This window comes from Oryctolagus cuniculus, chromosome 4, assembly GCF_051225735.1.
Source record: "Oryctolagus cuniculus isolate XC-2025 breed Fujian yellow rabbit chromosome 4, ASM5122573v1, whole genome shotgun sequence".
NCBI classification, from domain to species: Eukaryota; Metazoa; Chordata; class Mammalia; order Lagomorpha; family Leporidae; genus Oryctolagus; species Oryctolagus cuniculus.
In genome coordinates, this window is record NC_142870.1 from 75,797,569 (window position 1) to 75,809,808 (window position 12,240).

Below are 12,240 nucleotides of genomic sequence, written 5' to 3' on the forward strand. Positions count from 1 at the left end.
TGAAAGAGGTGTTCAGAAAGGAGTAGAAGGGTTCGAAGGAGAGGCAGTCCTCTCAGGAGGATTCCGGGAAGACTTCTCAGAAGAGGGGACATTCAGGCTGGGCCCTCATTAATGAGCAGCATTCCTCATGCAGAAGATTTGAGAAAGGGCCTCTGGGCTGAGAGGCAGCTGAATATTGTGGGAAGTCTGTCGAGTCTGGACCCCAGCCATGCTAATTCAGATCCCAGGTTTATAGCATTGTGGCTGTGTGACAGAGGATGATTGGTTGAGACCTTCTGGGAAACTCGCCCCAGGGGCTGTGTGGGATCTGAATAGGAGGCTTCATAAAGTACCTGCCCATGACCTGGCTCAGGGCAGTGCTCAGTAATTGTTAGCCCTCTTCTTCTCAGGATGGGGGAAGATGAGAAAAACAGGTCAGAGCGTCAGTTGGTGCTTTGTCTGGAGGATGATCCATGGGCTGCTGTGAGTGGAACAGGATGAGTGATAGGGGAGGAAGGGAGATCTTCAAGGATCAAAGTGTTAAAGCTTTTGTGGCATTGGTTACCCTCTCCAAAGGGAAGGCACCTGGGCCCTAAGGGCTATTTCAGTGAGGGTCTGTTAGCTCTCTCTCTATTTTTAAAGATTTATTTTGTTTGTTTATTTGAAAGGCAGAGTGATACACAGAGAGACAGAGATCTTTCATCTGCTGGTTCATTCCCCAAATAGCCACGACAACCAGGGCTGGGCCAGGCTGAAGCCAGGAGCCAGAGAGGAAATTCTATCCAGGTCTCCCACATGGGTGGCAGGTGCCCCAGCACTTGGGCCATCCTCCACTGCCTTTCAAGGCACATTAGCAGGGAGCTGGATCAGAAGCAGAGCAGCCAGACCTGAGCCAGCACTTTGTTATGGGATGCCAGTATTGCAAGTGGTGGCTTAACCCACTGTGCCACCAGCCCTGGTCTATTATCTTTTCTTCCTCATTCTTTCTCTCTGTAAATTGGATTACCCAAGCTGTTTTAAATTGGTCTGGAAAAGACACTAATGGAAACTCCAGCCTGCTCTTCTGCCTGTGATTAGTGGATGGTGGGTGCAGAATGAGGGACCTCATGAGAGGCAGCCAAGTAGATCTAGGACCAGGGCAAAAGGGAGACCTCAGCAGCTCAGGGACAATAGAGTCCCTCACCCCTCTCTCTGGGGTTATGTTAACTTAAACTTCTTATCTCCTTCCATGAGTACTCCAAATGGAGAACTTCACCTTCAGAGACAGGATATTTTTCTTTCTTTTGTGCCATAACAATGAGTAAAACAAGAGGCAATTTTCCAAGTTACCTAATTAAAATTTTTTACTTACTCTGCTCAAACCAATTCTCCCACTTTGGCCAATTTAGGTGAAATTCCAATATGACCCAAGGGGTCAGAGATATCAAGTAAATATTACACTTTAATAAAAGTGCTGATAATAGATCACTGATTGCTCCAAATGAAAAAAAAGTAATCAAGGTAATCATAATAACTGATTATCTGACTTACCTTACCCAAGGCTATGATCTGCTGACCTCATCTTCAGGGGATGAGGAGGGGGACTTGATTCTTCGGAAAGTGAAGGAAGAGATTATGGGTTAAAAGCACAGCTTTCTGAATCCCTTCTAGAAATGTTTATTAGAGGAAGATCAGTGTAACCATTCAGCTTTAAGGAAACCTGAGAAACAAAAATCCAGAATTTCCCTAGAGGTGTTAGGAGTTGCCTTTTTTTTTGGCTGAATAATTTATAATACAGTTATCTTAAATAGTTATCTTTTGGTGCATATGAAAAATTATTCTACAGGGCTGGTGCCGTGGCTCACTAGGCTAATCCTCCGCCTTGTGGCGCCGGCACACCGGGTTCTAGTCCCGGTCGGGGCACCGGATTCTGTCCCGGTTGCCTCTCTTCCAGGCCAGCTCTCTGCTGTGGCCAGGGAGTGCAGTGGAGGATGGCCCAAGTGCTTGGGCCCTGCACCCCATGGGAGACCAGGAGAAGCACCTGGCTCCTGCCTTCGGATCAGCGCAGTGCGCAGGCTGCAGCGCACCACCCGGGGCGGCCGTTGGAGGGTGAACCAATGGCAAAAGGCGGCCGTTGGAGGGTGAACCAATGGCAAAAGGAAGACCTTTCTCTCTGTCTCTCTCTCACTGTCCACTCTGCCTGTCAAAAAAAAAAAAAAAAAAAAAAAGAAAGAAAGAAAGAAAAGAAAAATTATTCTACAAAAACTTGTTTGGGCCTTTTTTTTTTTTTTAACCAAGAGCAAGCCCATCTCATAAACCCATGGTTCTATTAAATGAAGTGTAGGCTAAGCTGCTGTAACACTGAAAACCCAAAGCACAGTGGCTCAAGTGAAATAGAAGTTTATTTCTACCTTATGTAGAAGGTACAGGCCCAGAGGTAAGTGATCATCGGGGGTCACAGGCTCTTTCCGTATCTCCAGAGGTGTTGTCCTTGTCTGCATGGTCAACGTGAGCCCTACACCCCAGTATCCGCATTCCCGCCTATGGGAAGGTCAGAAGAGGAGGAAGTCACACAAATTCCACTCAAGGGTGCAGCCCTGGAGTTGTGCACATCACTTCTCCATTCCATCTGCCAAAACTCATTTCATGAAGCCACACGTGCCTCCAAGAGGGCGAGAATTGTCACTAACTGGACAGCCACACATGCAGCTAAAACTTGGGGAGTGGGAGAAATTCCAGTTCTTAATAAAGGGAGTGGATCTTGGGGGGCAATTAGCAGCGATCTCTGCCTCTTTGTTCATGTACTTTGTAAATAATGTGTTCCCAAATAGGAACCTGACAAGGCCCTTCCCTGTTGAGCTATAGATATTGTGTGTGTGTGTATTTAATTAATTTATTTATTTGAAAGGCAGAGTTACAGAAAGAGAGAGGGAGAGGGAGAGTCAGAGAGAGAGATTTTCCATCTGCTGGTTCACTCCCCAAATGGCTGCAACAGCTAGTGCTGAGCCAATCCGAATCCAGGAGCCAGGAGCTACTTCCAGGTCTCCCACATGGATGCAGGGGCCCAAGGACTTAGGCCGTCTTCCACTGCTTTCTCAGGCACATTAGCAGGTAGCTGTATTAGAAGTGGAGCAGCCGGGACTTGAACCAGGACCCATATGGGATGGCAGCACTGCAGGCAGTGGCAGCTTAACACAGCGCCCATCCCTAGAGACTTAGAGCTTAGACGTATCTGTCAAATCTGTCAATTAACAAAGATTTCTTGGGCTCATAGGCCCTTGGCAGGTAATTTCTAGGAAGAGATACTGCCTTAACCCTGAAGAACTTTCCCGGGAATGGAAGCCATGAACACATGTAAAGATAATGGTGAGCTGGGCCAGGCGTCACAGTGCAGCAGGCTAAGTGGCCGCTTGGCATGCTCACCTCCCATACTGGAGCACCAGTTCAAGTCCTGGCTCCTCTGCTTCTGATCCAGCCTCCTGCTGATGCTCCTGGGAAGGCAGCAGATGCTGCTTCTGCCTCCCAAGTGGAGAACCAGATGGAATTCCGGGCTCCTGCCTTTAGGCTGGCCCAGCCCTGGCTGTTGCAGCATCTGGCATTTGAGGATTGGAAGACCTCTCTCTCTCTCTCTCTCTCTCTCTCCCTCTCTGTGTGTGTGAGTGTGTGTGTGTGTGACTTTGCCTTTCATGGGTAATAACACTGCTGCAGGAGGTAGGAGAGGGAGAGATCGCTTAGAAAGGCTCTAAAGAGGTGTTGTTAGATTTATGTCTTGAAAAGTGGACCAGTGGAATCCCAGAGAGGACCAGAGCAGAGGAGTTCAAGTCCATGGGGGTGGGGTAGGAATGAGCAGACATGTGGCTGGTGCAGAGTGCAGAGGCCTTGCATACCGTAATGGAGGCAGTAGGGAGCCACTGAGGGCTTCCAGCAATAGTGTGACAGGAACAAGCTCATGTTTAGTGCAGACCCTTTCTCCCCTCTTCTCATAAGTCCACTTTAATGGTTACAATGGACAAAATATCCTGAGCTCTACAAAAGAGAGGCTGGAAAATTCATTCAAGGAATAGATCTTTAGTAGATTATTTAAAAGTATCTCTTTTTTTTTGGAACTTTCAAAGTAAGCTTTAATACAAACAAAAAACTTCCAGCAAATACATTTGAATTTATTTTTAAAACAAGTGTAAAGAATAAAGTTGGAATCTGTTCATTGTTTACACACACACATAGAAAATAAGCTCTCGCCATTGACAATAATCACCCACCAAGTTTTCTTATGTGGATCTCTGACCGGTTCCTAGCCGATTAAATTCACTTATAAGATAAAACAACTTTGAAAATATATGCCATGGCTTAGAATAAGTAGCATCTATTTAAAGTTAATTATCATAGCTGATATCTCTGCCAAAATTATTAGCTTAAAAGAGATATTCAGTCAGACTGTACAAAATATACATACTCCTCAACTTCAATGATAAATTTTAAGTTCTTTTAAAACTCTTTTCTCAAGTTCCTTTAAAATCTTTTTTTATTCATATACATTACTTTTTTGTACTCTGTATATTAGTTACCACAAAACAAGGAAAACATATGATGACCAGATAAAGAAATTATGATATATGTACATGATAGACTACTCCTCAGCCATAAAAAGTAAAAAAAAAAAAAAAAAAGAATGAAATCCTAATCCTGTCTTTCACAACAAAATGGATGCAACTGAAGACCATTATATTTAGCTAAAAAAGCCAGTCTCAAAAAAGACAAATACCATATGTTTTCCCTGATTTGTGGTAACTGAAAGTATCTTTTAAAAAGTGACTTATGTATTTATTTTTTCACTCAGAAGTTTCATTTTCAAGAGTTCATTCTAAATAAATAGCTGTACAATTCGAAAATGATACATGCCTATGACAGCACCATTTGGAATACCAAGTGACTGGAAGCCACCCCAACGCCCATCTTTAGGACACTGGTGCAATAACTGGGACACATGCACACAACCGAGTCCTGGAGAATTCATGGCGGGGTGGGCACTGCGTCACGTTCTGCCATCCCTTATGCCTCTGGGGAGCTGACTGTTTCTTGTTGGGAAGGTGTCCTGTGTCTTGCTTGCCTTGTGTTTCTGGCTTTCTGCCTCAGGGTTGTTTGGTTTTTTTTTTGTTTTTTTTTTTGAAGGGAGGATCTTGCTCACCCTTTGCTTGGGACAACCCAGAAGGATGGAGAATTACCGGGGGCATCCCTCAACTACTATGAGCAAGGGGTCAGTGGATAAATGACCTGGCCTCCCTCCCTTTGGCGGGACCACAGTGGAGTACAGCACTGTGGTCAGCAGGATTGAGTCCCAGTTGCTCAGAGTGCTAACCGGCTCAGTGGCATACTCCGCTGACTTTTCCTCCCGCCTTGTCTCACCTTCTCTCTTCTTTCCTGGAACCATCTTCCAAATAAGCTACCTTCTGCCAGGACCTTGTTTCAGGCTCTGTTCTGAAGACAACCTAAACTAGGCCACATCCTAAAGAACACTCAGTCTCCCTGAATATTATTATGGCATGGTCTTCAAGATACCTGTGTGAAGTGTAACAAGTCACAAGTCACAGTAAAGAACAACAGATACCATGTATTTCCTGTGCTATATTTTATATAATAAGTATAGGAAATAAAAATATACATGTGCAAGTATTGTTTAAATATGCAAAAAATAAACTATGGCAGGATAAATCAGAGATGAATAAAAGGGGACACTAGAGGGGACAGTGGGAGTGTGGGGCAGGGTAGATGTGACATGAATGAAAGCAAAACTCCAAGGATCCCTTTTTATATAGTTTTAGCTTTTGAACTCTGAAAATGTTTTACATATTAAAAGGTAAAATTTAAATTTCAGGAACTCAAGTTACTGGGCTATAGGCAGAACAAAAGAGTACTTTTGCCAATTCTGATCACTGTTAGTTCAGACATCAGGATGCTGTCAGTAGGACTGATTGTTCCAAGGGCGGCTTTGCGGTGAGATGCTGAGGAGTGAGATCAGTGCGGTGAACACAGAGTTTGTCCTTAACCAACAAGCTCTTCTGAGTTTGTACTGTGCTGTGTGCTTTGCCACCATTATTTACCTTATCCTCACATTGGTCCCCCCAAAAGCATTTATTATTGAGCCAAGACCACAGGATTCATTGAGAAATTCTAATGCGATGCAGTTTCTTTTAATCCCGCTGTAAATAATATTGATTGAGGTTCTGCTGTGTGCCATTCAGTGTTCTAGGTACTTTACTAGGTCTTTATTACACATGTGGAAAACAACATTATGCAGTGACGTGAGGCCTTCCTGCCTGTGAGGCTTTAGAGGCCCTGCCTGAGGCCTGCCTCTCTCTCCCTGAGCTCAGTAGGTGTTTCAGACCAGCTGACTCACTTTGGGAAGGTATATGCACGTGGACTAGAGATAACCCTTGGAAGAGTCACACAAGAACAAGTCATTCACGAGACTGGTGTGAATAACGTATTTTTGTGACGCTTGGCCTAAGTTTGAGTCCTCAGGGCCTACCTCTTTATGAAATGAAAGGCTGGGCTGGAGCTGGGTTTCTCAACTCCAGCACTGTTGAGACTTCGGCCTGGGTAATCCTTTGTCTTGGGGGTGGGGGGAAGGCACCCTGGGCATTGTGGGGTGGTGCTTCTGCCAGCACTCCCAGCCCCCTTGTTATAACAACCTCAAATGTCTCCAGACACTGCCAGCGTCCCCTGGGGAAGGGAGAAGAAGGAACAAAATAGCCCCCTAGGTGAGAACCACTTGGAGGGATCTTCCAGGTCCCTCCGGATCTGATGGTCTGACTGTGGGATCTAACCCCGGGTGAGAAGGGTGAAGAATGCAGGAGGCAGGGAGTTGGAGAGCTCCCTCTACCCTGTGAGGCAGGACCTGGGGCAGGACAGCCACTATGCTGGCACGAAGCCTCTCTAACTGGTAACACCCTCATTGCAGCAGCCGTCCCCAAGAAGGCGGCTCTCGAGGATGCCAAGGCAGTGGCTGAAGCTGCAGCGACACTGGAGTGCGGCCAAGGCCCTTCCCTGGAGCTAAGCCCCCAGCTGGAGGAGAAGACCTTGGAAATCTTGCTGGGCTCTCAACATTCAAGGGAACCAGAGAAGGGACCAAATGCAGAGAAGGTGGTGGAGGACACCCAGGAGGCTGGCTGGAGGGAGCCGAGCGCTCGGCCGGAGAGCCCCAGAGCCAGGGCTGAAGCCGTGTTTCTCCACGAGATGGTAAGGGGAATGCTGTGCCTGCTCCAGCCAGGTAGAGTTCTTTTCTTCCCAAGGGCTCCTGGTGTAACGTAAAAATTTTGTTTTTTAAATTGTTTTGAAGAATTTCTGCCCCAAATAATTGAAGAGACAAGCTTTGAGTCTGGCCTGGGATTTCTTGGCAGTGGACTTGATGGAGGTTCTGCAGTGATGGGAAGGAGCCATCCAGGCCAGATTCCCTAGGACAGACACATCTCAGTACTTCTGACCTGAGGTCACCATAAACATGTCCTTGGGATGTAAGGACTTCCCTCCCAGAAACAGGACCCAACCTGATGCCATATCCCAGTCCCAAATACAGTGATCACACATGGGGGCTGGCTCTCTTCTTCCAGGCATGCTTGATGGGCAGCTGTCCTTGCTAGTTTCTAAAACTCTAGATATTTCCAGGCTCCATTCTGTCCCTTTGCAGATTCTGGAAAAGCTAGAGATGATTGATTGCAGAACTGATTGAATTTTGCCTGCTTTTTTTTTTTTTTTTTAAAGAGATTGAATTTCCCAAGAAGGTTTTGATGAATGTCCTTAGAGAAAGTGTGGAAAGATCTCCCAGGGACCCCTAGGAAAAAGCCTTGAATTTGGGAGGCAGCTCTGTGGCCAGAGGAGTATGCCACATAGCAAAAAGGAAACTCACTGTCTTTTAAACTTGTTTCCAGGGAATTGCTTTCCTGGATGCACAAAGCTCCAGGTGCTGCGAGTTAGGGCAGAGCTGGGGTGCCACTGGTGGCCCCAGGTGGGCTGAGCCAGGGTTCCTATGAGATGTTTTTCCATTTGTTGAAGGAGAAGGGTGCAGAGGTTCTCATGAGGAGGGCCCAAGTATGAATGGTGTTGCTTTGACAAGTCAGATGGAAGATAAAGTTAGTGCTGGCAGAAGTGCCAAGATGGAGTCAAAGGAACAAGTAAAGACATCAGTTAATTCATTTGTTTATTTGTTTAAGATTTTATTTGTTTGTTTGAGAAGTAGAGTTACAGACAGTGAGAAGAGAGACAGAGAGAAAGGCCTTTCATCGGTTGGTTCACTCCCAAAATGGCCGCAATGGCCGGAGTTGCACCAATCCAAAGCCAGGAGCTTCTTCTGGGTCTCCCATGTGGGTAGAGGGGCCCAAGGACTTGGGCCATCTTCTGCTTTCCCAGGCCATCTGAGAGCTGGAATGGAAGGGGAGCAGCTGGTACTAGAACCAGCACCCATATGGGACGCTGGCACGCCAGACAGAGTATTCACCTACTGCGCCACAGCGCCAGCCCCTAATTGGTTTATTTTTAAAAGATTTATTTATTTGAAAGGCAAAGCAATAAAGAGAGGGAGAGAGAGACTGAGAATTTCCATCTGCTGGTTTACTCCCCAAATGTCTGCAACAGCCCAATCTGGGCCAGGCTGAATTAACTCCATCCTGGTCTCCTGCATGAGTGGCAGGGGCGCAGCACTTGTGCCATCTCCTGCTGCCTTCTCAGGCACATGAGCAGGAAGCTGGAGCTGAGGCGGAGTAGCAGGGACCTGAGCTAGCACTCAGCTTTGGGATGCTGGCGTTGGAAGTGGTGCTTGACCTGCAGTGTCACAACACAGGCCTCCCTTCACTCGTTTGGGAACACTTATTTTAAAAATGTATTCTGTGAAGCCAGCGCTGTGGCGCCGTGGGTTAACGCCTTGGCCTGAAGCACGGGCATCCCATATGGGTACCAGTTCGAGTCCAGGCTGCTCTACTTGCAATCCAGCTCTCTGCTATGGCCCAAGTCCTTGGGCCCCTGTACTCATGTGGGAGATGCGGAAGAGACTCTGGCTCCTGGCTTCAGATCGACACAACTCCGGCCGTTGTGGTCAATTGAGGAGTGAACCAGCGGATGGAAGGCCTCTCTCTCTCTCTCTCTCTCTCTCTCTCTGCCTCTCCTCTCTATGTGTAACTCTGACTTTCAAATAAATAAATAAATCTTTTTTAAAAATGTATTCTGTGAACCTGCTTTGTGTGAGGCAGTATGCCAAGCATTGGGGTCACTGTGGGGAGCAGTCCGTCACCGTCCCTGCCTTCTGGAAGTGGACAGCCTGGTAGGGAAAGGCCAATGGAGGAGTAATTCCTAGGGTGACATGGAAGCATGCAGTGCTGTGTGAGAAAACAGCAGGAGGACCTAACCTAGTCAGAGGGAGGAGGCGTTTGCATCAAGGCTCAGGGAAGGCTTCTCTGAAGAATAGATATTTAGATGGAGATCTTAACTAGAAGAAACAAGCAGGAGTAGCACAGGAAAGGAGAGACCTCAGGCAGAAAGAATATGATGTACCATTAGTGTGAGGTGGGAAAGACTGGAACATTCGATGGGAGCAAGGCTGGGGTAGCTGGGCTGAAGAACGTGAGGTTCAGAGGGAAGCAGGAGCCACTTCAACCGGAACTGCGTGGAAGAGGACTAACTAACCAAGGGTACTGGAACAACATGTGATGTGTTTGGGATTTTACCTTTAAAGGATAAGGCTCTTCTGTGAGGGGAGGGCAGGAGCCAGGGCAAGGGTGCGTTAGGAGGAGGCTAGCACGTGGTGAAGCACGTGGAAGATGGGGCCATGTGAATAGAAGTGGAAGGACTCCAGGGCTGTTTAGGACGGGGCTTGGCGAAGGACTGGGCGTGGTGTGAGGAAGACACAGGAGGCAGAGACGTCACGTGCATTTATGGCCTGAGCACAGAGGAGCGCTGCAGTCCTCTTCCTGAGACGGAGGAGAGCAGAGGGCGGGGCAGTTTAGGTGTTCATGTAGGCATCTACATTTATCAGTTCCTTGATTAGTGTCTGTGCTGAGAGTCAACCATGAGTACAAGGTGGGGCCGGCTTTGTGGTGCAGCCGGTTAAGCCACCTCCCGCGACGCCCAGTCCCATCCCGGAGCGCTGGTCCAAGAGACTGCTGCTCCCACCTGAGGTCCAGCTTCTCGCTAATGCACCTAGGAAGGCAGCAGATGGCCCACATGGGAGACCTGGGTGCATGGAGTTTCAGGCTCCTGGCTTTAGCCAGGGCTGGATGAGGCCATCTGGGGAGTGAACCAGTGGAAGGTCTCTTTCTGTCTCTCCCTCTCTCCCTGTAACTCTGCCTTTCACATCAAATACATAAATCTTTTTTTAAAAGAATGAGTAAGGGGCCAGTGTGATGGTACAGCAGGATATAGCCACTGCCTATAACACCAGTGTCCCATATAACACCAGTAACACCCTGTAACACCAGTGACGGTTCAAGTCCCGGCTGCTCCACTTCCAATCCAGCTCCCTGCTAATGTGCCTGAGAAAGCAACAGAGGATAGCCCAAGTACTTGGGCCCCTTCACCCATGTGGGAGACCCCAAAGAAGCTCCTGGCTCCTGGTTTCAGCCTGGCCCAGCTCTGGCTGTTGTAGCCATTTGGGAAGTGAACCAGCAGATGGAAGATTCTCTCCCTGTCTCCACCTCTCTCTCTCTGTAACTCTGCCTTTCAAATAAATAAAAACAAATCCTTAAAAAAATTATAAAAAAAGAATGAGTAAAAGGCTGTCCCTTCCTCCGAAGGAGGGCACAGCATAGTAGAGAAAATAGAAATGCACACAAATAAATGCAGTTAGATTACTTTTGACCACATAGTCCTGAGGGTTGTCTAAAGTAACTCAATAGAAAGCCAAGAATCCATTACAACTCAACAGACCTTTTGTTGAGCTCACAGTGTACCAGGCACCCTTGGGCCTTGAGGAATCAAAGCTGTGTAAACACAGTCCCGGACCTCAAGGGGCTCACAGTCCACTGCCAATAAGAGGGCCTACATTTATATATAAATTCAGCATGAAGTAACACGTGACTAGAGCCAGGTGGGAAGACACGGGACATGAGCAGCAGAGCAGTCTTCTCGGAAACTGGCACCCCCACAGGATGGAGGCGCTCCCCTGAACTGCTGCTCCTTGGGACAGAGTTAGACCTTTGAGACAAGAAATGAGAGGAACAGCCGGGCCTCCCTCCATGCCTTTTCTGTCTGCAGCTTTGGCCTTTGTGGAGAGAAGGGGAGGAGCCGAGAAGGACTTGAAGGGAAACACAGGCAGCAAGCAGGAGGTTAGGAGGAGGCTGTTCAACAACCCCAGGAAAGAACACGTGTCTCACTTTCAGTGCCTCCTTGTGGGTGGGAGGACCACCAGGCTTTGTATCTGCCTTTATTTCAGTGTGTATTCAAAAAGTTTTTCCACGCGGAACATGTATGTCTTTGGTAATAAGAAAGCAAACTACATTTGTTTATTTGGAAAGCCAGTGTCAGATAAGAGTTAACATTTTCGTTCTCCTGAGAGAATCTGATTTTTGGGAGCCTTCTGGTAAACCTGAGGTTAAATGAGGCCAGGGTTTCTGTTTGTTTTATAAGGCATAGAACACAGGCATTAAGCACTTATGCTCCAGTGTAGATGGGACTTGGATCTCAATCCTACTCTGCTGCTATACATGTTAGCAAGATTGTTTTTTTTGTTTGTTTTGTTTTTTTGTTTCTTTTTTTTTTTTTTTTTTTTTTTTTGGCAGGCAGAGTGGATAGTGAGAGAGAGAGACAGAGAGAAAGGTCTTCCTTTGCCGTTGGTTCACCCTCCAATGGCCGCCGCGGCCAGCGCGCTGTGGCCGGCGCACCGCGCTGATCCGATGGCAGGAGCCAGGTACTTCTCCTGGTCTCCCATGGGGTGCAGGGCCCAAGCACCTGGGCCATCCTCCACTGCACTCCCTGGCCACAGCAGAGAGCTGGCCTGGAAGAGGGGCAACCGAGACAGAATCCGGCGCCCTGACCGGGACTAGAACCCGGTGTGCCGGCGCCGCAAGGCAGAGGATTAGCCTAGTGAGCCGCGGCGCCGGCCTGTTAGCAAGATTGTTTAATCTATTTGCACTTAGGCCTCTCCAGCTATAAAAATGGGAGTAATTACAGTAGTATTTTCTTCCGAGGGCGTTGGGAAAATTAAACATGAAGATAGTATTTGATGGCATATGCTAAGCCCTAGACATCCACGATTATCATTGATGTTGGGTCTTTCACTGGCCCAGGTCGTGCAGGCTG

At 47.5% G+C, this 12,240-nt stretch overlaps 1 protein-coding gene across 2 annotated transcripts in view; it reads left to right on the top strand.

Annotated features, from left to right (window-relative positions):
• Positions 1–12,240, top strand: part of ARHGAP31 (Rho GTPase activating protein 31) — a 128,906-nt gene that overhangs the window by 109,727 nt on the left and 6,939 nt on the right. The window contains exon 11 of one of the 2 annotated variants that reach the window (XM_051819004.2): positions 6,917–7,194. In XM_051819004.2, the coding sequence (XP_051674964.2) occupies positions 6,917–7,194 (278 nt within the window). The remainder of the gene's footprint in view (positions 1–6,916; positions 7,195–12,240) is intronic. The other variant, XM_051819005.2, reaches the window with a different exon arrangement.